Genomic DNA, 25,014 nt, shown 5'->3' with positions numbered 1-25,014 from the left:
AGCCAGGGAAGCACAGCACTCGTACACGAGCTTATCGATGCTGCATCAGCTATCGAATGCAGCTTAACATTTAATGTTAGCTAACAGGTGGAATACATTACTGTTTAATAATTTCAACGAGTTGACAGCTCTGAACTCAATTTGTTTACTATTGAACAGAAAACTGCCTATTGATAAAATTATGAGCATTAACTGGATAAAAATTACCGATCGGTAAGGTCAGTTCTAAAAATATAGATGCATTTAACATTGTTTGATTGCTATATAGAGCCCGGGAGGGCATTAAAATCATAAATGCCTTACCTCACGACACGTTCACAACAGTTCTGCTCTATGTGCATAGGCAGATGAGTCCAAGCAGTGCCAATGGAGGCGCTGGTGCAGGTGGGCTGTCGGGAAACAACGCGCCCAACGTAACTGTAGGCACCACTGTCAAGGAACGGACCGGTGGCGCAACTGAGAGCAGCCACACAAGCAGCGAACCGGAATACACACTCGAGGAGCTCGAACGTTTGGTTAGCGTACCACGCCCAGACTTTTTACTGCTGATAAAAACGTTTTCGTACATTTTACGGCGCATTTCCACGTTCATCATCAAGCCAAGCCATCTGCAACGGGAGTTGCGTGAAAAGCTGCAACTGCAAGATGAGGCTAAGATCGATGCCATCTTGCGTTTATGGGTGCGCCAAACGACTCCAATGATGAACAACCTGGCAAGCGAGCGTTACGAGTCCAATGTCATTGAGGACATGGCCTGGAAGCTGAATGTAGAAATCGCCTCGCATTGTCAACAGCGGGAGAAGACGGCACTCGCAGTGCTGCAGCTGAAAACGGGAGCTGGCGAGGACATCAACTTTGAAATGACACAGGCGGAGTTGATGCAGCTGTACAACCAGTTCGAGAACATCCAATCAGAGCTGGATGCAACATTGGCCAACATGAAGATCAGCGATAAAACCACTGGCGATCATTAGACATGTCTGGTTCACAAATATTTACTTAAAAAGGTTGTTAGTATGACGCACAACTAATTACATATGTATGTTAGTTTTAGTTTAATTTTATTTAAACATTTGTTAGGTTGAGCCGATAATCAAATTGATCAGTGTACTGGGCTATCAATATTATTAGATCGACAGGCAATCGCTATCAGTGCAAGACAACCAGTAAGACATCGAATTGGAAATTAGTTCAGTCCACTTTAATGGAATTGCATTTGATGTTTTGTTTTCGTTTTTTTTTTGTTCATAGCTCTACGATAAACATTACAAATTATTACAATGATATAAGTATGTAAATGTATTATATATGTATATATTGTATATGCATATGTATTTCATATTGTGTATAAGTGTATATATGTATTTATATGTATGCGTTCCCACTAGACGAATTTTGGATCTCACACAGACTTTTAGTTATGTTTTGCATATGTTTTTATAGAATATATGTACTGGTGAATAGGGGAGTTGAGTTCTGTGGATTAATTCGTTGTATCTTTTTGCTTACTAAATAATTTAATTAGTCTTGTCTGCTTGAATAAAATCAAAGCGTTACTATTGCACTTTTCGCAGTTGCCAATATTTACATACATACATTGTATGTTAAAAAACAATTTTTTATAAGCATTTGACTACAGTAAGTACATACATATGTAAATAGCAACAGTGAAGACTCGCAAGTATTCTAAGTTGCTAAGATTTCAGATTTCTGGACGGGTTTCTTTAAGTTTACGATCAAATACAATTTTGTATTTTTATTAATTTTCTCAATATCAATAATTTCGCAAAACTATAAAGGATTTAAACTCTTGAAACTCTAAAAATTTCACTTGAATAATAATAATTATTCCCATTACAGAATTCTAATTTGCGAGCATTCACTGTATTTCATATTGCTTATTTGTATTTCGATTGCTTATGGCTTCTTTTCCATATGTATGCATTCCTTTTAAAAGTGTACATTTGTGTATGTATTTTAGCTTTGGCACCAGCATAATTTCATAATTAACACAGATACATACGTACATATATCAATGCATATGTGCAATATATGTAAATGCATATGTAACTATGCATATGTTTTGTTAATTCTATAAAAATCTACATGTACGTATACGTAATAAAACACAAAAATTACAAAACATATTTGTCATTTATAGGATTTAGTGTAGTGTAAATGATTATCGCCTTAGAAAATGCGTTGGTCATTTCTTCTTGTGCTTTTTGTTTGTTTGTTATTATTGTTGTTATTTTGTAGATCGGTGTACTGTTCTGTGCACATTTGTTGCTAACAAAATTGGACTAAAAGCTGTACTTGCTGTTGCTTGTTGCTTGTTGCTAACTGTTAATAATAGTCTATAATTGTAAATAATAAAATTGTTATATGGAAAACACTGAAAGCAAGTTGTATTCATTTTAAATAAAGTTCTATATAATTAAACAATATTTAAAGTAGCACATATACATACAAAATAAAAAAGAATTTCACACATTTACAATTTTTGTATCGATACAAATTTGACGCTTAATACATAAATTAATAATAACGAGTATATGGTTTAAAAACAAAAAAATAAAAAAAAATTACATACAAATACAATTAGTTGGTTGATTTAGATTTAGATTTATATCGAAAGCTAAAAAGCAGTAGATTCAAAAGTCGTTTATCTAGCGCTCAGAGAGCTCTCTCCTATATCAAATGCTTCAACATTTAAAAAACTATGTAACTGAATTATTGCAAATATACACACATATTATATGTAATGCTCCTATATATATGTACACATTGCTGTTGTATGTATTATTGTGGTGTTGTTGTTGTTGTTCTTGTTGTTGGGTATATGTATGGATATATGTTGGGTATATGTGTGCCCAAGCAGCGTTTCATCGAGTACATATATACTAGACTATGTACACACGTATGTATATAGTATATATATACAAAATGAAACTGTTAAGCGCTTCTGGAAGCTATATATATATATATGGTATATCATATATAAATTGGGTCATTTCAACTAACATTTAGTTTACAAAAAATTGGAAGATAGTATATAAGTTGTATATAACATTACAAAAAAATTGAGGCTAGCATTAAAAAATAGTATTGAATGACAATAATCATTAAAAGTTATGTCTGTATGCATATAGGTAATATCGGTAGTACCAATGTCGGCGTTAATAAAGTACAAATTACAGTAATACCATACAATACATATTGGGGTGGGGTGGGGATTGTTTTGGGGGGTGTTTGGGTGCTTGTATAACTTTGTAGAGTTGAGAGGGAGACCAATAATTTGGATATATATGTATATTGTATAGTCGCTTGTCATATATATCTATATATATTTCTTTTTTTGTTTATAGGCTGACTGATTCGAGTTTTACACATCTAAAGTATATATAGCTATGGCTATATAAATATATGTACAAACATACATATGCGTTTGTGTGTGTGTGTATATATATATATATATATCAAGTATATAATATCAAGCGTTGCTTATGTTTAATTTAAGTAAAAATTAATTATGTAGTTTGCCACATTGTTGGATTGGATTCAGTTGATATCAGTTTGGGGTCTTAGTTTGAGTTTAAGTCGAATCTGTAGCTCACATGCCCGACTCCGCAATGCCTTCGTCATCTGCAAAAAGAAATGCAATTAGTCAAGTTTAAAAGATAAAGCTGAGAGCATAACAAAGAATACGGAGCTACGAACGAACGAAAAATCAAAATTGTTTAACTAATATTGAAGCATGCAATTAGATAATGAAATAAAGTAGCAGCAGCTTTGTTGCATGCAGAGTTTTGTGGCAGGCAGAGAGATGTAAAGCAAGCAAAAAGTTTATGGTAAATTGATGTTTACAAACCCATAAATGGATTGGCATAAATGACGCCAGCGCCACCACCGCCACCACCACCACCTCCAACACCAACACTGCCACCGCCACCAGCAGTAGCAGTTGCAGTTGCAACGGCAACACCTAAAATGCTATTCTTGTTTAGTTTGGTATAATTGCTGCTGCTGCCATCGGCATCGCCAATGAGTGTGGCAATGTCATCGTCATCGCCGTTGCGCGTATTGCAGCTGCTGCCCAAGAGCTGATCATAGCAGCTGACATCGGTGCTTATGACATCCACATCGATATCATCATCATCCTTCTCTAGGCTGTTGCGATTGCTGCCACCCAGCGAACTATGCAGAGCATGCGAGTCCTCATAGCTGCCACCGCCGCTGTCATCATTGGCATTATTCGATTTGGCATCAATGTGAGTTTCAAACTCGTCATGCATATACAGCTCGAGCACTTCCTCCTCGTCCAGCTCCTCAACCTGCTGCTGTTGCTGTTGCTGCAGCTGCAGCTGATTGGCTGGCTCCAGCTGCGGATCTTCGTTCACCTCAATGCCCAGCTCAACTTCCAGCAGCGAGCGACGACGAAATACTTCATCATCAGTCTGCTGCTGCTGCTGCTGTGGCAAGATCATAACATCCTCTTCGGCAAAACTCAGACGCACATTGGCGCGACTAGCGCGTGTGCTGTTGCCGCCATTCCCGTTCGCTGCTCCACCAGCACCTCCAGCATTGTTGTGTATGAGCTCGTGGCTGAGACTGTTTTTGATATCACAGGAGGAGGCGCTAAATGTAATCAGCTGCGATTTGCGTCGATGCTGCAGCGTGGTAAAGCCGCTGTTCCCAGGCAGCGATGTGGTCATAATAACTGCCTGCTGTTGTTGCTGTTCGCTCATATCCATGTTGCTGTTGCCCGCATGGTGCTGCTGCTGCTGCTGCTGCTGTTGATCCTTGGCCAGCAGCATGGAGCTGGGTTTGTTGTCAACCAGCACAATAACCACAGAGTTGTTATTGTCCGACTGGTTGACAACCGAATGTCATCTGTCTGGCGCCTCGTTGGCACTGCCGCCGCCGCTTATAATGCCGAACGAGCTCATCGAATTGGAGGCCAGCACGCTGCCATGTGCATTGTCGATGGCGCTGCCAAAGCTGGAGATATGTTTACTGAATGTGCTGCTAGTCAGCGGCTGTTGGTCGTCGTATAAGATTGCGGCGTTCTCAGCATCGATGGCCTCAGCGGCGGCTTGGTTCAGTTGCTCCTCAATGGTGGCCACATGCGATGACTCCTCGTGTGCGTTCAGCTGAGCTGCGCCTTGATCTTTATGTGCCACATATGCGTATATGTATGTGTATGTATATGATTGGGTGTGTGTGTGTGTGTGTGTTAGAAGAAATAAGAGCATTTTGTATGTGGGCAATTTGGTTAGTCAAATGTTTTTGATTGTGAACCCAGCACCAAGAAACAACATGAAAAAAGTAATAAACAAATGATTAGTAAATAAATCGAAATAAAACGAAAAGGCTCGATTGCAACCACTTGCGCTTGCAGCTGAAGAAGCCTTGAAGCTTGCAGCCACCAGCCACCAGAACAGTGTTGTAAAGCGTGAGTGTTTATTGCTTGGTGTGGTGAATTTGCATTTGAATAAGCGAGCGCGCTCCCTCTCACCTTCATAGCCCTCATTGTCGTGCATCTCACGCGCCGGCCCCACAATATTCTCCTTGCCCTCGAGCACCGCCAGCAGGCACTGATGTATGCAGATATACTGCTGCTCCGTTTGCACCATCCAAACGCGCTCTAGAAAGGATTAACATTCATACACTTGGAATGGGGCGCGCACTTTGCTGGGGCACTTACCTTTGCGCATGGCATAGACAATGCCGAATATGTCCACATAGTCGGACGTATTAATCTGCTGCAAGATGCGATCGAGCGTTATGAATGTGCCCGATCTGCCAACGCCAGCGCTGCAGTGCACCACAATTGGACGCTGCTCGGCGCCAATGCGATCGCGAAAAGCGCGCACAAATCTCACCAGCGTCTGTGGTGGATTTGGTACGCCAAAGTCGGGCCAGGTGGTGAAATGGAAATGCCGCAAAATGCGCTGCTCACTGCCCTAGAATGCAAAGAAAGAAAGTATTCGAAATGTATCCCCGACTACATAAAACACTTTGCTGATCGATCGATCGATCGATCGATCGATCGATTGACTCACTCTGCACAGCATAAACTCGGTCATGACCCAATCGGCGTAGTGGCTATCATTGAGTATTTGCACCTTGATGTCGCCATAGAACACGGGCACCGTATCGTTGGGCCAGTACTGATCGCACTTTTCGCGCCCCTTCTCAAAGCAGCGCGTGAGCATGACTATGGCACGCGAATTGCTCTCCCAGCACATGCGCCAGAAATCGTCGCGGGTGGAGTGCAACGGACCCTGCGTGACAATAAATTCGCGCGGCGAATTATGTCCCGGCACATAGTTGGCATTGATATAATCGGATCCCTCGTCGTCGTCCACGGGCTGCAGCTTGAAGCGTGAGTGATCGTAGGGTAGAATGTTGGTGAAACGATTCTTGGGCCGATTGCAGGGCAGATCGGCAAAGGTGCAGGGCTGATCGCGGCCCACGTGCTTAAGCTCCTCGAACTCCTCGCTGAATCGAAAGTCCGAATCGGCGGACATGAGACGATAATGCTCGGCAAAGTTTTTAATCAAAATTGGACGATTCTGTTCTATGACGCTGTCCGGCAGGGACATGTTGTCATTGGCGCGCGAGTCCTTTGTGGTCTTGCGGCAATTGCTGCGGCGCCGTTTGTAGAATATCAGTGTGACCAGCAGCACCAAAATTATGGTCATGGGCACGGTTATAGCGACAATCAGCGACGTATTGTCTTGATCTGTGTAAAGAGTGCGAGAGAGCGTAATGAGTTTAGCGTTAAGCAATGAGATATTATTTTGCTGTGAGTGAGAGAAAGAGAGAGAGAGAGAGAGAGCTTACCCGGTGAGCTCAGCAGTTCTAGAATTGCGAGCAAGGCAAGGCATGAGTTTCGAAGAAACAGCAAGGTTAGTAAAATATAGATTAGCTCTAAATAGAGCTGTTAACATATCGAGAGTTAGTATCGTTAGTATTGATAGGCAAACATATATTGCAATGTGCTATCGATACTATCGATAGCCGTGCCCTTCGAAAGTTCAACACTTACCCGTTTGTATGGGGAAACTGTACGCGGTGTCCGTGAACTTGTCGGGTCCGGTAAATGCGCGCACCTTAACTCTATAAGTAGTGCCGGATTTCAAAGGCCCATTGCAGTAGCCAATCTTATGATTATCACAATTCTCTGTGCCAATGGTAAAGTCCTCTACAGAGCGATTCTCGAATGGATAGTACGGATCAATGGCCTGATAGGGCAACCAAACGCTATATGACTGCACATCCATCCAGCTGGGCATCTCCAAGCCGGAGGCATTCTTGGCATCATCCTCGGCCACAATAATGGTATACATGCGCACCTGACCGTTCTGGTCGGAGAAGTAGTTCTTGCGGAAACGTATCTGTATGGTCGATGAGCTGCGATAGACCTCGGTGGGCACCACCTGCGTAGCCGGACGTGGTGGCGCCAATATGGGCATCGTTTGCTTATACTCGCGTTCCGGCCCAAAGCCAATGGCAGTCTTGGCTTGTATTTTGAACACATACGTCTCGCCAGGCTTGAGATTCTTGATGAGACCGAATGACTCCTCGGAGTCAAAGCTCTGGCTGCCCGCATCGCTGGCATTGTTTATGTTCGTATACGTTATGGAGAACTGACGTATGACGCCATTGGCCTCGCTCGAAGGCAGCGACCATTCAAAGTTAATCTCGCTGGGCTGCACGTCCATGGGATGGAAGCGTTCCACACGTCCAGGTACCGCCTCATTTGTAGTAAAGCTGGCCGAGAGCGGTGCACTGCTGCGCAGCACCGAGGACTCTGTGCCGGAACGCACCACTACGGTAAAGGTGTAGTTGCGATGCGGACGCAGCTCACTGATGGTAATCTCATTGCGTGTGGTCATATTCTGGGCCAGCAGATTATCCGCCGTGAGGTAGGCAATGTCAAAGTCATTGTACTCGCCCTTGGGCACATCCCAGCGCAGCGAAATCTCCGTATCCGTTATATTTGTAGCATGCAGTTGGGTGATGGGCTCTGGATAAAGACGATCCTGTCGTTGTATGGGCAAACTGGCCACACCACCGCTTACTGTCCACACGGTGATGTTGTAGAGACGTCCCGGCATGAGACCCGTGAACGTCACCTTGCGATCCGTATCATTGGCCAGCTTCTCCTTATCCTTAATCTCGGCATCGCCCAGTGAGAAGCGATAAATGTCGAATTTCGATGAGGATTGCGGCGTGGGCGTGTAGCTCAGTGTAATGGTATCACGTTCATCCTCCTTCTCGCCATTGGCCACCACCACGTCGGACTGTATGAGCGGCATGGTGCGTGGATAGAGACTGGTAATGCCGGATAAAATGCCATACGAAGTGGTTTGTATATCGAATTTGTATTGCACGCCCGGCATCAAATCCCCAATGAGCACACGCACTGTGGACAAATCATCAGCTGCAAAGATTGAAGTTTGAGAAATAATCGATTGACTGACTGACTGACTGACAGACAGACAGACTGAGTGAAGCTTACCCGACTTGTTCTCGGAGACATTCTTGGTCTGCACACGACTGGGATTATCACTGGGCCACCATTTGAGAATATAGGACTCGACACGCCCCTCTGGCTTGGGCCACTCCAGCGTTATATTGCGCGAGTCGACCAGCTGAATAATGTTGGACACTGGATTCGGTGGCACTGTAGTGTTGACCTCTTGCGGATTGGGACTCTCCACGCCATAGCTAACCGTATTCACCTGTATGGTGTACTTCTCGCCCTTGGTCATGTCGGTGATGTCCGCCTCCGTGGAGCGCACGCTGGGCAGGCGCACCCACTGCTGTTCGCTGTCCGTGCGATAGCGTATGCTGTACTCCGTAAATTCGCCGCTCTCCGGCGGTGACCAATGCACCAGCACGGAATTGCTGCGCACTGTTTCGATGGTCATATTGCGCGGAGGATTGGGATCTAGTTGGAGAAGAGCGAGGTGAGCTTAATGCTGGCTGGGATTACGTATGGGATTACTTACACACTGCCTGGAAGTAGGCATGGGGTTCGCTGCGCAGCTCATGGCTGACAGCGAATACCTTGAGCTCATAGCCAGCACCTGGCTGCAGATTCTTGATGACCAGACGCGACTCCTTGGTGATGAGAGTGCGCACCTCGCTGGTGCCGTTGCGTGAGTAGAGCACTTCGTATTGATCCTGCTTGGAGTTGACGTCACTCTTCCAGCTTATGTTCAGGCCCTGGCGTATGCTCTTCAGATCCTCAATGATGGGCGACGAGGGGCGCGTGACCACAAAGATGCTCGTCTCGTTGGACTCCATTTTCTTGGAAACGGCCTGCACGGAGAGCGAGTAATTGCGTCCGGGCAGCAGGCTCTCCAGCGTAAAGCGTGTCCAGTCGGTGGTCAGAGTGCTGGTATCGCCATTGAAAGTCTCCAGCTCGTGGTAGCTAAACAATAAATATACATATGTCATATATCACTTCATAGACAAACAAGGAACTTGTTGGAGCTTACACAATGCGATACTCGTCCTGTGTGCTGGCCGCATCCGCCTCCCAGGTAATGATCATAGTGTTGGCCTTGTCGTCGTTGAAGCTGCGCAAATTGCGCACAGGCAGCGGTCGCAGTGTCACATCGCCGGTGGCCGGCCAGGAGGTTACCTTGCCGGATACGGTCTTGACAATTACATTAAATGTCTTGCCGGGCTCGGCAATGTCGCGGAAGTCAAAGAACGCAATGGGCTCATTGCTGCGCGCCACTGTCGATTGGCGGCGTGTGGTCGACACTGAGACTTGGTACTTGTCAAACTCGGAGACGCCCTTGGGCGCCTCCCAGAGCACACGGAACGAACTGGAGGTAATAAAATCCTTGTCAAACGTCACATTTAACGGTCGCAGCGGCACTGTGCGATATTGCGCGGTAGTAGGCAAGGATATCTCGTCCTCGGACATGGTCTGCACCGATATATTGTAGGCACGTCCCGGCACCAGACCCTTGAATGCCGCCTGTGCGGGTCCCGGCGGTTCGCCCTCCTTCTCCACATAGAGCACACTGTCATTGGCATCGGGCGGCTCGATGGACACTTTGTAGTGCGTATAAATGCCCGCCGGATACGGCGGTTGCCACAGCACCAGCAGCGTTGTCTCATTACGGAACCACACGATGAATTTACCCGGCGTATTGGGCTCTAAGCAGAGTTAAACATAAAGTTTATTATTAGTTATGTTTGATTGGCTGAGCATATAAAATTTAATTTCAAGCAGTTTACAAGTTAGTTACAAGCATAAAGCAAATGGGTTAATAATAATAAATAAAAAAAGAGTCTCTTTAAAATGATCAATGGCTTGCACCAAGGATTAGTCCAAAATAGAATTATTGCCAATTTGAAATCATTTTACAATCGCTTTTGTAAATCTCTAAATTTGTGTAAATAAAAGCTGCAATTAAATTTCTCGCTATGCAAATTTAGAAGGTGTCTGACAAAATTTAATTAAAATCCATGCTAGAGTCAGCAAAATGTTGTAGTATATATCACGAATTGTATAAATTGTTTTACATGCATAATATATTTTTCTTTTTTGGCCAGCTTAACGAATTTGGCTGGTTGCCAATGGTCAACTGGGCTGGTTAACTGGAATGTTAGGTCAGGGCTGATTCAGCAACGCAAATTGGGCCATGCCTTTGGTTAGTTTAAAACAAAAGAAAGTAAAACAAACCATCTGCATACAAAATGCAACTAAAAAAATATAACAACTGGCCTTACATGATGCTGTGGCAGTAGCTTTAAGTATTTTTTTTTTTTATTGATAACATTACCTCTTAAAATTTTAATGTCCAACAACTCTTTATGCCGCGTCCTTCGACCTTTGTTTTGTGTGTGTGTTAATATGAGATTTAGGTTAGCATTACAAGTGTATAGTGGGATAAGAATAACATTTGATTTTTAGTTACATATTCGTACCAACACCACATTGAGTAAATGAAGAAAGTTTAAAAACATGAAATTGGCCAATCTCACACTTACTTGTGGTAAAGTTTCGACTCGTATATGCCACAGACTCCTTGCCATCGTATATGGTGTAGGCCTGCACCTGGTATGTGGCACCTGGCGTCAGTTCCTTGACGCTGTGCTGGAATGTATTGTCGTTGACCTGGAAGGTGCGATTGTAGCTGCTCGATGCCTCCGATAGTCCCAGCACCTTGATCTTGAATGCCGTGTAGCTGCCCTGAGTGGGCGGGGACCACAAAATAATTGCATTCTTGCCGCTGCGCACCTGCACTGATAAATTCGATGGCGGATCGGGAGCTGCAATAGAAAAATATAAACAAAAAAGGTTAATAAAAATGCAAAAAATGAATTTGCATCGGCCGGGAATCGAACCCGGGCCGCCCGCGTGGCAGGCGAGCATTCTACCACTGAACCACCGATGCTTGTTGAATTTGCAAAGCAGATTTGCATATCTCAAGCTACTTGATTCACCTTCAGTTATTTTTGGCAAAAACCTACCATTCTCTTTCTAAAAGTTTTTGGCTTTCACTTTATCTCATTATTGATTTCTACTTGAAAGCCAAATGCCAACAAAATTGCTCATAAATTTTGACCAAATTACCTTTAAGGGCAGTTACAATGCAAACATAAATACCAATGCATTTGCTAATGGCTCCCTTGGGTAATTTATGAGCATGGTGGGGGCTTGGTCAATAGCTTTTTCTTTTTCACTTTTAGCTGCCCTGAATGCATACTGGCTCATATTGATTTCTTTTCAAAAGAAAATAAAATAAATATAAAACAAAAAATTAATTTGCATCGGCCGGGAATCGAACCCGGGCCCGCCGTGGCAGGCGAGCATTCTACCACTGAACCACCGATGCTTATGGAACTTTGCATCGTCAGTGGCGTCTACGCTAAGCTCAAATTATCTGTCAATGAAGATATCGCAGCACCATAGCTGAGCTGACTATCAGCTATAGTTTTTGCTTTTTCCGCATTGCATAAAGATTAAGATAATTATAAAAAAATAAATACTAAAAATAGCTTAGCAAGCTTGTTTATAATTTTGATGCTCGCTTCTTAAGCAAAGATCGATCTGATATTTACTTTGCATGTAATGAATGATTCATTATCAAACTTTGTTTGAACTCTCACCTGTCGTTATGGTCACTGTCCATGTTAGCCAATCGTGGTGCGTGAAATTCGTATAATAAAGCCAGAAGTTGTATTTGGTGCCGGGCAGAGCGCGTGAGAATTGAATCTCGTCGCCAATGTCTCTCGAGGCGATTGTTGTATTGGGTTCCGGATAGCCAAAGGGCGGGCTGTAGTCCAAGCGATATGAGGCGCCATCATCCAGGCCGGGATTGTTTGGTATGCTTATGGCCAAGTCAGCGCTGTGCACATGCTAAAAGAAAAGAGCATAAAAAATGTTAAAAAACGCAACTTTAATGGAAATGGGTGGTAAGGGAGGGAGAGAGAGGTAGGAAGACATTGCGCTTGCTGGCAAAAAGTGCAATGACCAAATGCAAACGAAAATGTATGCAACACTCTGACAATAAAATGGCAACAATGTGGCCTGTTGATGATGTCCTTGCTGCTCCTCTCGCAAACAATGAGCTGCCAGCCAACGCCTCCTGACTGCCACTCCCCCCACCACGTCCCACAGCGATGTCGCATACAAAAAAAAAACAAAAGAGTGCAAAAAGAATCATAATAATAATGCATTTGCTGCAACTATAGCGCTCTCTCTCTTACTCTTTCTCTCTCTCTCGGCCTGGCTTACAGACATTACAAACAGCCCACAGCTGTGACTCCCAACATGCATTTAAGGGATTAAAACAAGGCCCTGGCTATATCCAATATGCAATATTCAGAGACAAACAGCACACACATACATATGCGCCATATGTAAATGCGGAAATGCAGTCAACAATTTCATGTGCCAAATGAAAAAAATAATTAACAAAAATGCTAGAATCTAATTGAAAAGTTTTTCCACTATTGTGCATAGGAGCATGACTAAAGCCATAAGCTTTAGTTTAAATGAGAACAGTAATAACACTCACTATTTTGCAGAATTTTAAACATTAATTTTCATCAGCCAATATTAGCAATATTATAATGTCAGTAAGTTGCTCCAGTCAGTTTCTTCTTCTTGCTTGCTTATGAAGAAATATACATAGAGCTGTGTATTTTACACTGCTTTGCAATTTATTGCTTTCGGTGTTTTATTTACCTAGACTGTGGTCATCGCCATTCACAAACAATTAAATTTATGTGTAACACATTGTTGTTGCTGCCATAGTTGCTAATTTGTTGTAACAAGTTTTTGTTGGAATTTCTTTAATTGCATTTTATGTAGCGCTTTCGCTTCATTTCACTGATCACACACACACACACGCACTGACATACGCACAGGCACAAAAGAAAAAGTTGCAAATGAAATGAAATGAATGTGAAGTCAACACCCCTGCAGTTTTATATACGAACCCACGCAGCCTACACCAGTAGTCAGTCTTTCGACTGCGAGCATGAACTAATGTAAGTTGTAGTAAAAGTCGAGAGGTACGCGCGTTACATTTTCACACTTTCTCGCTCTTGCTCTCTTACGCTCTCGCGCTCGCTCTGACTAGTATTATCATTCACACACATCTTCGTTGCATAATTTGTGCATTTCTATTATTCGCTGTTGCTTTGATCGTGCTAGGGAATTTGTTTTTTCTTTCTTTTTGAATCTTACACATTTGCTGCCCACTGTGCTTAGTTATTAAGCTTATGGTGATCATTAGCGCAAGTAGCATACATTTTATACATGTATGTATGTATGAATTACTTTTGTGTTTGGGCTTACGCAAGTTTACGATTTGCAAGCAGCATTTACAACTCGCAATAAGTCCAAGCTTTACTTTATGCTCTCTTCACACTCTTCACACTTTGTACCTGACTCTCACTCGCTCTCTTAAAAGTGTGCCTGCCTCAACTTATTAAGTTACGTGATCTCGCAGCTTCAGATTTCAAACGCAAGAGTAAGTTTCATATAAACAGTAACCTATAATACTTGCTATATATCTTGTTACAATATTAAATGTATATGTTTGTATGTATTAATATTAACCAAGAAATAATTGCTCACAACCTTCGCTTTTGCTTTGCGGTTTAGCTTTGACTCATTCAGGGCCAACTTAACACACACTACTCTACTCGTTGTGAATGCCTTTTCATACTCAAAACTCTGTTTCGAGCAGTTCATTTAAATATTAAAACATAAATCCAATATTTGTGACTGTGACCTCTAGTAAGCCTGCATTTTTATTTTTTAAGCTGCCACGCTAATTGTTTATCTACGTTTTTATGCAGGCCAGCAATTTTTTGTAGAGCTCGTGCTGTTGTGCAAAGTTTTTGCAAACATTTAAATTATTAACAAAGCAAACGCCAAAAGCTAAAGTAAAACTAATTTGGCAACATGAACTTCATCTCATTGCTGCTGCTGCTGCTGCTGCAGATGATGATGATAGGCAAGGTAAACAACGGTCAAAACAAACAAAGCAAATAAACAAACATGTCAGAGCCTGCAGAAAGGTAAACAGCAAGAAGGCAAAGCATTATTTAAATAATTAAGGTTATTTAACCAAAAGAAAAAAGAACACGATACATACTTGCAGAAATACAAATATAACGCGGACTTCACATATACAACATACACACCCACATAGGTAGAGCCAGAGCACTTGACTTTTGCGAGGGGGCAAAGGGGAGCGTCTGCTTGGAATGGCGCAATTAGCATAAAGTGCTGGACTCTGTCTGACACTAAACATACATATGTACATACATATTTACAAATTATGTATGTATGTGTGTGTGTATGCAAGCATAAGCTTTGTTGTTGCTAGTTCGCTAAGTTAAAGTGCGAAAAGTTAGCAACAAGCTTCAGCTTGACTGCAGCCCAAGCATGCAAAATGAGCAAGAGCGAGAGTAAGAGCGGGAGCGGGAGAGCGAGCACGCGAGTCTAACTGGACTGAGTGAGCGAGAGTTTCGCTGCCCGTTGGGTTTACGTCACTTTGTGCACAGCAAGAAAAAAATGAAGAGAGCAATGGCAGCACTTGCTTTGAACTCATATTGTTGCTTAGTTTTTTCGCGCAGTGTATGCGCATTAGCTTTACATGCATTGCGTGTCTGTCTGGCTACACCCAACAGCACACACACACACACACATACACACACACCTACAATGGCAGCTCAATTCACGTTAATTTATGTTTGCGTTGTCTCTGCATTCACAAATATAAACAACATTGTAGTTGATTAAGCAAACTGTCTCAAGCTAAGCTTCAAAAAATTACACAAATTACCCTAAATTGAGCGATTTACTTAATGGACACAAATTTACTATTAATATTTATTAAAATTATGAAAATCAATTGTTGCAAATTGCAACTTTGTTTATCATCAAAATTTACACATTTCTTTTGTAATTTTTCATTTGCGTGTTTTATGTTAATTAATGCTATTGCTTAGCTACCGTTCTTGTTATTGTTATTGTTGTTGCTGCTGCTATTGTTGATTGTTCAATGTTTCTGTGTCATTCCCACATTCTCATTCCCATTTGCATTTGCATTCTCATTATATTCAACTGAATACACTGCACTGAGGCTAAGCTGGGCTTAGTTAAGTTGAGTGCGTGTGTTAAAATTTGCAGTGCTTATGTTACCTTATGCCTTACACCTTCTTCTTCTTCTTCTTCTTATTCTGCTGCTGCTGCTGCTTTGCTCGTTACTTACATTTGTTTGTTGTTTCTAATCGCAACATAAGCAACAACAAAAAATTGTGCTTGAGATAACTTTGCGCACCCCCAAAGCAACGTCAATAAACAGAAGAAAAAAACAAAACATTTGTCTAGCAACAGGAAGCCTAAATTACAAATGAACTGTACGCAGCGGAAATTCAGCTTGGGGTCAAGTCGAATTCTGTATACGCTTGCAAGGATTTGAGAGAGTAGGCAGCTTAAAATGATTGACTAAAGCATACACTTGATGCCAAATAAATGCACTCAAAGCTAAATATTTTTTTTAAACTTAAATTATATATAAGACCTAAATTATTATTTACTTATTATACAAAATAATATAAGAACTAAAGGAAAAATATATAAATACTAATAATCATGCAAGTTTAGTTGCTTTGAATAATGCACAGAAATTTTGTGAATTAATTATGAAGACAAAATTAAATATAATGATAGTAAATAATGCTTCGATTATAACCTATATTTGCTCTATGCTTATGCCGATTTATTGCACTATCGATTAGCATAAAGCTAATAGCCGAGGAGCTACCTTCTAATTAGTCAATTGACCAATCGAGCCAACTAATCAGCGCATTACAAGTGTAAATGGGCTTATTGATTTGCTTAATTTGGCTTTATTTTGCATTTTCGTTCAAAGCAGCGCGTTGCATGCCACAAGGTAGAACAGTGCGAGTGCTGCAGGTGGGTGGGGCTGCTGCTGGCTGGGCTGGAGTGTTCATCAAGTAAGCGGGGCATGCAAACAGAGCTTTTTGGTTCAACAAACTTTCAATTAATGTCGTTCGTCTAACGCCTTTCTTGTTATGTTTGTTTGTTTGTTTGTTTTGCATGGCAAATTTAACGAACAGCAACAGCAACAGCAACAACAACAACATAAACTTGCAACACTTTCAAGTGTCGGCTGCCTCAATAACGAGCGCAGCGGCACTCTGCGCTTTTATATGCAACAGCAGCAGCAGCAGCGCAGTAGTTTTTTATTATTTATTTATTTATTTTTCTTGCTTTTTTTTTTCAATGAAAGCGGCGCATAAAAAACCATTCAGCAAACACAAACTGAACATAAAAGGGCCTTAACGCATTTCCCATGTGGCCCGGCCCGGCCCGCGCTTGTGGCACCAATCGCACTATCCTCATTTTTTTCCAAGCCCAGCCCAAGCCCCAACCACGCCCACACCCACACCCGCTGCTCTGTTTGCTGTGCAGTTTCTATGAGAAAAAAAAAGTTAGCATAGTTAACAGTCTAAAGGGTGTTTAGCTAGTCGAGCGTGCGCGCATTAAAATGTTGCTTAACAATAAACTATATGTACATATATATATATATATATTCGTATAGTAGGGCAGGGAGCGTTTGCTTGATGGACCGTTAGTTTGCGTTTTTGTTGCTCGCTTTACAAAACAATTGTTTTGTTTTAAATGCTTCATGTTTAGGCATTTGGTGAATGTTACTATTTTTTTTTCTTTCGTTGCTGGGTTTGTTTATAATCAAGTACGCGATTGCCGTTTTTTTATGCTTTTGTTTAGCGCTTTGGCTTGTGCAATTGACAGCTGTTGCAACAAATCGATCAGCTGCTTTACAGTTATATTTATTAGCCAAAGCAAAGATTTGAACTAAATCAAGTTTATTTGATTTATAAATTCTTTTGTTGTCAACGTGTTTTGAGTTTCTTGGCTGCAGCTAAAAGCTTTTTGGCCTAATTATCACATGTGCCTGTCATCTTTAATATTTGTGTCGACTGTGGCATCGTTTCGCTAAGCTGCACTTGCCCCCAGGCTGACTTGTTGCAACCAGTTTGCAATCAGCTATAGCCCACACCTGTGTGCGTGTGTGTGTGTGTGTGCTTGACAGCCAACCCCCAATTGTTATGCAAATGAGAAGTATCGTGTTGCTTTCATCGAATGGGGTAGGCAGCAACTCAACCAAAATGGTTGCCATGTTGCAAGTCCAGACACTCACTTACTGTTGGCCTAGCATTGGCTTAATTAGTTTGCAGCAACAACGCTACGTATTTGAAATTAATAGCCCAAGCCCAAGTGGAGTAAATTCCAACTGACATTTGAATGCCAAAGCCAAAAAGTTTAAATGCACAAAGAAAGTGCCAGAGGTTAAGCCGCCCACTGGGCAATTGGCAATTAACAATCGCTAACAGTTCTAAGGCTTTCGATCTAAGCTGCTAATCAATAGTTGCTAAGCTATATAAAATATATATATGCACTGAATTCTTTATTTAAATTCTATTCCATGGTATGCTATTTATTATAAAAACTGCTGCGCTGCTAGCTGCCGCACATTGTTGCAAGTAGTCTCATTGGCATGTCTGCTACAATTTCCTGTTTTTCTTTTGCTCACACACAGCATTTTCTTTAGCTTTCCCTACGCCCCACTTGGGCTGCATTCTTCGATAAAATTCCTATTGGCAATTTTAAATATATAATGTGGCAAAATATTTGCTTTCTATTTGCAGTTGCTGCTTGCTGTCCTTTTTAGCCAACAAATCCTTTTTTTATTGCGGCTTTTCCTTCGCTTTATGACGCACCATTAAAACATCAAATTCGCATGCCATTTGCCATAAAAAAAAAAAAAAAAAAACATATTTGCAACAAAGAGCAAGGGGTTGACTGTTTGGGGCAAGCAGGACATGCCACAAAGGACTTTGATTTATATGCATTAAAGCGAGACATAACAATGGGAATTTTGCAAACTTTTTGTGCTCGAAATTTAAGCGAATACAACTCCTACTCCCACGCCCACTCTCTCTCTCTCTCTATCTTTTTCTCTTTTAATGCATTTCCCTTGTTGCGCCTATCGCTGAGTCCTTTGACTCCCGTCTGTGCTCTAGCCCCAAGCAACAGCCTGAAAGTGAACACGAAATGTATAAGGATATATGTAGGTAAGAAAAAAAAAAAAAGGAAAAGAAAAGAAAAACAATTACCAAGTACCACATTCACTTTTGCCAGTGACAGAAAAATCACCAACGCAGCTGCCACAAACACACACCCAGGCACACACACACACACGCAGACACACGCACATACAATTCAAATTGAATTTGAAAACAAGTTGTGTAAAAAACTCGCAGAAATGTTTTTTCAAGCGCCAACAGCGACACGCAAAAAAGAATTTTCGCAGCAGGACTAACAACAGTCGTTGGCGAACCGGATGCTGCCTAAAAAAAAACACACACACACACAGTGTAACGGAAGTTTGCAACAAATGGCAACACACACACAAAGAGTTTCAGCAGAAAGTTTGTATACACTTGCTAAAGTGGGAACATCTATGCATAGCAGCTACAGCTCTATATACAATAGAACTCTATGATTCTTATCTTTATATGCTATACAAAATATATATAAATAGTTCTTTGATTTTACATATACTTTGTGCATTGCATAATTGTTGTTAGTTAATTTATTTATTGTAAACCAAATGCCTAACTTTAATTTTATGCTATTTATTTTATTAGATTATAAGATTTCATTATTTACTTGTTTAATTTAATGTGCTAAGCATTATTTCTTCAATAAAATATGCAAAACGAGCCAAACACAATGTAGAAAGCAAACTACTCAACATTTTTATTACGTATACGTCATGTATGCTGCGCCTAGCTGCTGCTATTGTGAAAATGCTGCTCATATACACACATAAAATGAAATAAGAAGTGCTTCGTGTACTTTATGCTGTTGCTTGAGCAGAAGACGTAGCAGAAGAAGAAGAAGAAGAAGCAGCAGCAACAAAGTTAGCTGTTGGTTGTGTCATAACTTAAAGCAACAAAATGCTAGAGCAAAGTGTCTGGCAAAATGTTGGGAGCAGCAACGGCAAATAACAAGAAACGCAGACAACAAAGCGTGTGTAAACAAAATGGAATGTATATAAAAAGGAGCACAGAAAATCGATAGATTTCGGCAGATACACACACACAGAAAGCCAGACACGCACACACACACACACACACACACACAAAGGTAAATTGCCCAACACTTTTGGTTAAGCATATTGTGTATACGCAATGTTGTACACAATAAAGGGAGTTTAAGAGACAGACAGAGAGAAAGCGAGAGAGAGAGAGAGAGAGAGAGAGCGAGAGCGAAAGCCAAAGAGAGTGCACCGGCGCCTTAATATGTAAACATGTGTATATAATATAAACGCTTGGTACATAGGCTAGAGAACTGCCGGAATTTCGGGATTTTTGGCTTGTTTGCTGTGGGGCTAACACAAATATTTGCAAGCAACAGCAACAAATTGCTAGCATGGCTATAAAGAGAGCGCTACAGAGAGTGTGAGAGAGAGAGAGAGAGAGCGCGCTTTTTTATAGGGTATTGCTTAGTCTTAAGCACGTGCTCAACACTCATTTGATTTTTGCGTTTGACCCACTTGTCCACAACGCAAACAGCTCCGAGCTCTTCTCATTGATTATCCTGCTGTGTGGTAGCAAGGTGTCCTTTATATATATACACATGTTCGAATATTCATTGAGCTTGTAGCATTTGCCGTGTGGACTTTTGACGAGAGTGTGGCAGTTAAATCAAGCGGCACTGATGCAATTAAAACACGTCGCTCAGTCTGGGCAAAGGGCGAGTATCAACTGCCAGTGCATTTGTAATTTGTATCTTTGCAGCAAAAGGTTAAAGCCAACTGCATTTCCTGCTGCTGCTGCTGCTCGAAAGACGGAAATATTTTACTGTCATAACAAGGCTGTAGGCTACGTTGCCCTTTGTGCCACGCCCAATTGTCTATAGCGGAAATATAGGCAGCACTCAGTTAGACAAAGAGCTAGAGAGAGAGAGAGAGAGGGGAAGGCAGGAAGCTGGCAAGACAAACGACAAACGACAAATGCAATTTCCTTTGCACACAATGCACTTCATAAAGCGACACCTAGCGTGCATTGCATGCAACAAATTGAAATCATTTTTACATGCGCCTTTTGTTTAAAACAGTTTGGGCCCCCCAACGAATTCCACTAACGATGCTGCTAATGACATCAAATGACTTCAAAATGGCGCCTACAGTGCTGCCAACTTTTCTTATGCTGCTTCTTCTTCTTTATATCTTTGCGCCCAAAGTTGCCAAACAACTGTCAATGGCAGCAATTTGGCCAATTGCCAAACATTTCGCTGCTGCTTGCCAATTGTCGTCGTCGTTGATAATAATGATGCTCAAGCTTATTATGAAGTGCAGGCGTTGGTTGCAAGTTTCAAGTTTTGTGGCAGACGCCAAAAAGTGCAAACTAAGCGAATTGATATTGGCGCTTTTAATATTTCAGAGTCGTTAACTGAAGCACCTCTGCCACAGTATAAATTATATAGCAGCTTAGTTTAGTTTACAGTCATGAGCCAATTGGACTCTAACTGGAGTCTAAGCAGCTCTTAAGGCTGCTTAGAACTTTATGAATTTGAAATACTCTTAAGCCAAATAAATGCAAAAGCGTATTTGCAGTTTGGGCAAAGCTAATGTACTCGCTGGAGCAGCAGCAGTTGGAGCCAAGTGGGAATGAGTCTCTTGTAGATGAAAGCGATAAGAAGGCAAAGCCAATGCGACAGCTGTCAAAGCAAAGAGCAGCAAATGGATGAAAACAAAAATAAGTAAGAATCTGCAGAAAGAAAGGGCTCCAAAGGAATGTGCAAGCGAAAGCAAGAGAGAGAGAGAGAGAGACAGAGAGAGAGCAACTAAAATCCACCCGGAAAAATCAAAAGATTTCTGCAAGCAAACTGGGGATGCCATAACAACAACAACAGCAACAAACACGAAAACAGCGACAACATATAATAATGATGATGATGATGATGATACTGATCATGATGATGCTGAGCAGTTTGTCGACAAGTAAAGCGGGGGGCTGTGGGGGGTGGTGCTGGCATAAAGTTGCGTTTAAACGGATTTCATCAGCTGGCACGAAATTCAATTTAATTTATCAAAAGCAAGCAGAGGCAGCTAAGCAATGCACAAAAACTACCCCAAAAAATAAAATAAAAATTCAACGCTCTCAATGGGGGGGAGATTGTTGTTGTTGTTTTTGCTTTAAATCAACATCTTGAGTTTGCCATTGTTTCGCCTAAGGCCAGTCCAATGCAATTAATCATATGGCTCTTAAGGTAAGCCGCCCACCCAGCCCCAGCCCCACCCCAAATACAAACGCATATTCCACAACAATTTTGGGTCAGCCACAAGCTTCAGTGGGCAAGCGAGCAAAACACAGCAATCGACTCTCAATCTGCAATCAGCTCCCACGCCAAATTAGTTCAATTTAGCCATTAGCTGCATGGTTAGAGTTGCCACCGCAAGTGGCATGTGGCATGTGGTATGTGGCATTATCTGTCTGCTGCATGGCTTACCTGTGTGGCAACTGCGCTTCATTTGCGACTCGACTGACAAAATAAATTTCTACTTGTGTTTAAAGCTCAATTTAATTGCACTGACTGATTTAGTTGCAGCTCATTGCTAACTAACTAACTAACACTTGTTTTAGCTGCTCAGTGCGTTTCATTAGTTTGGCAATTAGGCAGGCAACTGATTGCCACATCGATTGTTTAAACAACCATCAAGCAAGCTCTGTATAAATATTTAATTAGTCAGGGCAGCGGGATGGGGCGCCAGGCAGGCAGGCAGTCAATAAATGAACAGAGGTGCAAATGGAATGCAAAATTATTAACTGCAGTATATACAAAATTAAGGCAATAAATCTATTTGCAGCACAGACACATACAAATACAGGGTGTGCTAAAATGAATAAATTAGCTAGGTAGAATATTTAGTGTTAACGTTTTTACATTATGCATATTTCAAAAAAATGAATTTACGTCAAATTTGCATTTCAAATAATTTGAATTTGGCAAATTGAAATTTGATGTCACTTTCATTGCACATTTTTAATGTTTAATTGATGAATTTATTAAAAGTGCATGCCAAATTATTTATTATCCAAGTTATTCGCCTAAGATCTCTTGCTTGGAACACCCTGTAGCTGTGTATGTGGTATTAATGCAGAGTCTGGTAGCGTATTTAGTTCCATTTTGAAGGACAGAGACTGCGAGAGGCGGCAGCATTTAAAAAAAAAAAAGCGGAAATCAAACAGACGGCATAAATAAAACCACAGCGCCAAGAGCGTAGCCGTAAGCGAGACAGAGAGCAAGAGAGAGAGAGAGCACAACAGGCCGTGAGGTTGGGTGACAAATGCAGCAGACACATCTGCGCCGGACACAGACACGGACACGGGACAGACGCAACAGCGTAGCGGCTATAGACGCTATGAAAAAGCGGGCGTCATGCCACGCCCCTTTGTACTACAGTTAAAGTTTCGCAATGGCAAATGAGCTTTTTGTTGTTGTCGCTTCCTCTCGCTCTCGCTCTGGATAATTGCATGTAAAGTACTTCTCGGCCTGGTAGACGCCACTAGCACTAGCAGCAGCAGATTTGGGATGTGGAATGGGCGCAAACTTCACATAGCTCTTCAGCTCAGACACTTGGCATGTTAATTCAAGCTTTTCTTCATTTCAAGTTCTTAAAAACTTTGGCAAATGAGCTACAGTTAATGAACTTTGCTGTCAGCGCAGTTGGAAAACTAAGTTTTTACTTTTAAACTAAAATTCATATAAAATATAAAATGCTTGCTTTGATTTCTTGCTGTGCATGTAAACATACTCGAGTATGTTATATATATGCATATATGATATATACCTATGCATGTTTAGCAGCTTTGACATCCTTGAGCATTTACATAAAGTACACTTGACTACTCCAAAGCTGCCCCATTGTCTTCATATGACAATAAACTTGAATTACAAGCACGCTGCATAAGTAATATATATATATATATGTATATATATACACATGTGCATAATGCAGCATCTTAAGCTTTATAAGGACAAGGACATGGCATTAAGCTTACCGCAATGTGCTGCAAGCCCCTAAGCGTTGCATGTGCATTAAAGATTAAATAGAAAAAAATTTAACTTCATACCTGCAATGAGAAGGGAAAATAGAGAAATAAATTGCAATTAGTTTGAAACGCTTCAGGCAATTGAAATTCTTTTTGTAATTTATATTTTTATTCTTTAGTTAATGCCCACAATTGACTCAATATATAGCATTGGCTATATATACATTGCAATTTACCAGCAGCAGTAAAAGCGACTTAATTTAATGAAATTGTTATGACCGTCAGTCAAGTCAGTCAGGAGACTAGATAAATATATAATGCTGCCATGCCTTGTTCATTGAGCTATTATAATTGCTCTAAGCATTGTTAATGCCATTTGTTCTGTTCTATTCTGCTCATTGTTGTGCTTTAGCTTCTGCTGCATATTTTTACCCCCAAGCGCGTTCAAATTAGAGCGCGAAACATTTCAATTTGAAAGCCGCCGCCTGCCGGAAAAGTCAGGGGGGGAAATTTGGAAAATTTTTACTTAACATTTTTGGTGGTTGCTGGCCAAATGAAATGATAGTGAGCGCACTGCTCTGGGTGCGGGTGCATTAACCTTTCACATACATCAGGTTAACACCAGCAGCAGCAGCAGCAGCAGCAAAAACAAAAACTGATCTGTTGGGATGCACAGCACCTGAGCTATCAAAGGGATGCGCATATGGTTGTGGAACTGGATGCATTTGTCAACAGATATATTTGCTTTTCTATTCAATAAAAGCATAAAATAAACAACTGTAAGCCTAATGAATTATATAGCATTATAATAAGCAACAAAGCTTAATATGATAAACAAATATTCTATATGCTTCAACTCAAATTATTGTTGGTATAACTTAAATGAAACTTTAAGCGCTCTCAAGTTAAAGCAATTTCCAATTTCATTATGGGAAAATGTAATATAACCAGAAGCTGATATATAGTCTACTGCCATTAGGATCTTATCAGCAACGATATCTACAGCAACAGCAACAGCTTGAACTTCAGCTTCAGGCCAAGTGTTTGCACTTTGGAGAGCCAACCCCTTTGTTCAAGTGAAGAAAACACGCAGCTGATGATGCCGAAGGTGAGATGCTGTTCCCAATCGGAAATCAATCGATAAGCAATAATGCACAGCATCCAACCAGCTAACCAACCCCATATTGTGCAGCAGGATAAAATAAAATATAAATTCGCACAACCCTTGGGAAGTGAGGCGAGTGTTTGTTGTGATTTACTGCGCGCTAGTTGCATTACTTATAGTATATATATTTTTTTATTTTATTTTTCCATGTATTTCTCTATAAAAAAAGCAATAAACAT

The 25,014-nt window shown here is 41.2% G+C and overlaps 3 protein-coding genes and 1 non-coding gene across 6 annotated transcripts; 1 reads left to right on the top strand and 3 right to left on the bottom strand.

Annotated features, from left to right (window-relative positions):
- The first annotated feature begins 162 nt into the window (after positions 1–162).
- Positions 163–1,270, top strand: LOC108605229. Of its 3 annotated transcripts, none has more exons than XM_017994840.1 (3): positions 163–213; positions 269–1,007; positions 1,081–1,270. In XM_017994840.1, the coding sequence occupies exons 1-2, from the start codon at positions 182–184 to the stop codon at positions 972–974; spliced, it is 738 nt and encodes a 245-aa protein (XP_017850329.1). In that variant the 5' UTR covers positions 163–181; the 3' UTR covers positions 975–1,007; positions 1,081–1,270. The 3 variants fall into 3 exon arrangements, with proteins under 3 accessions (XP_017850329.1, XP_017850331.1, XP_017850328.1); XM_017994842.1 differs by having other exon boundaries at positions 269–1,010; XM_017994839.1 differs by having other exon boundaries at positions 269–1,270.
- A 1,298-nt stretch (positions 1,271–2,568) lies between these two features.
- Positions 2,569–4,840, bottom strand: LOC117134900 (tyrosine-protein phosphatase 10D-like). Its single transcript, XM_033294312.1, has 2 exons — positions 3,872–4,840; positions 2,569–3,645 (listed from the first exon to the last, which is right to left on the bottom strand). The coding sequence occupies exons 1-2, from the start codon at positions 4,815–4,817 to the stop codon at positions 3,614–3,616; spliced, it is 978 nt and encodes a 325-aa protein (XP_033150203.1). The 5' UTR covers positions 4,818–4,840; the 3' UTR covers positions 2,569–3,613.
- Positions 4,841–4,865: 25 nt separating this feature from the next.
- LOC108605072 (tyrosine-protein phosphatase 10D) lies at positions 4,866–13,644 on the bottom strand. Its single transcript, XM_033294408.1, has 13 exons — positions 13,603–13,644; positions 12,148–12,397; positions 11,026–11,307; positions 10,818–10,865; positions 9,516–10,188; positions 9,024–9,448; positions 8,531–8,962; positions 7,055–8,452; positions 6,850–6,867; positions 6,066–6,748; positions 5,708–5,966; positions 5,519–5,647; positions 4,866–5,170 (listed from the first exon to the last, which is right to left on the bottom strand). The coding sequence occupies exons 1-13, from the start codon at positions 13,642–13,644 to the stop codon at positions 4,890–4,892; spliced, it is 4,920 nt and encodes a 1,639-aa protein (XP_033150299.1). The 3' UTR covers positions 4,866–4,889.
- Positions 11,362–11,432, bottom strand: Trnag-gcc. The gene has a single exon. It is a non-coding gene; the product is annotated as a tRNA-Gly (tRNA).
- Positions 13,645–25,014: the final 11,370 nt, after the last annotated feature.

Source organism: Drosophila busckii, chromosome X, assembly GCF_011750605.1.
Source record: "Drosophila busckii strain San Diego stock center, stock number 13000-0081.31 chromosome X, ASM1175060v1, whole genome shotgun sequence".
In the NCBI taxonomy this organism is placed as follows: domain Eukaryota; kingdom Metazoa; phylum Arthropoda; class Insecta; order Diptera; family Drosophilidae; genus Drosophila; species Drosophila busckii.
The sequence above is the reverse complement of the archived record's forward strand: the minus strand, read 5'-3'. Positions and strand labels throughout refer to the sequence as shown.

What these genes read in the sequence shown, in the direction of transcription:
- LOC117134900 (XM_033294312.1), bottom strand. Translation starts at nt 4,817, where the DNA reads ATGCTGCTGGCCAAGGATCAACAGCAGCAGCAGCAGCAGCAGCACCAT. An exon ending in TTATGCCAATCCATTTATGG is followed by an intron (nt 3,646 to 3,871) that starts GTTTGTAAACAT and finishes TTCTTTTTGCAG; the next exon opens with ATGACGAAGGCATTGCGGAG.
- LOC108605072 (XM_033294408.1), bottom strand. Translation starts at nt 13,644, where the DNA reads ATGTGTGTGAATGATAATACTAGTCAGAGCGAGCGCGAGAGC. An exon ending in GGACATTAAAATTTTAAGAG is followed by an intron (nt 10,189 to 10,817) that starts GTAATGTTATCA and finishes AACTCTGCTTAG; the next exon opens with AGCCCAATACGCCGGGTAAA. An exon ending in TGCCTACTTCCAGGCAGTGT is followed by an intron (nt 8,963 to 9,023) that starts GTAAGTAATCCC and finishes TTCTCCAACTAG; the next exon opens with ATCCCAATCCTCCGCGCAAT.
- LOC108605229 (XM_017994840.1), top strand. Translation starts at nt 182, where the DNA reads ATGAGCATTAACTGGATAAAAATTACCGATCG. An exon ending in TGGATAAAAATTACCGATCG is followed by an intron (nt 214 to 268) that starts GTAAGGTCAGTT and finishes ATTGCTATATAG; the next exon opens with AGCCCGGGAGGGCATTAAAA.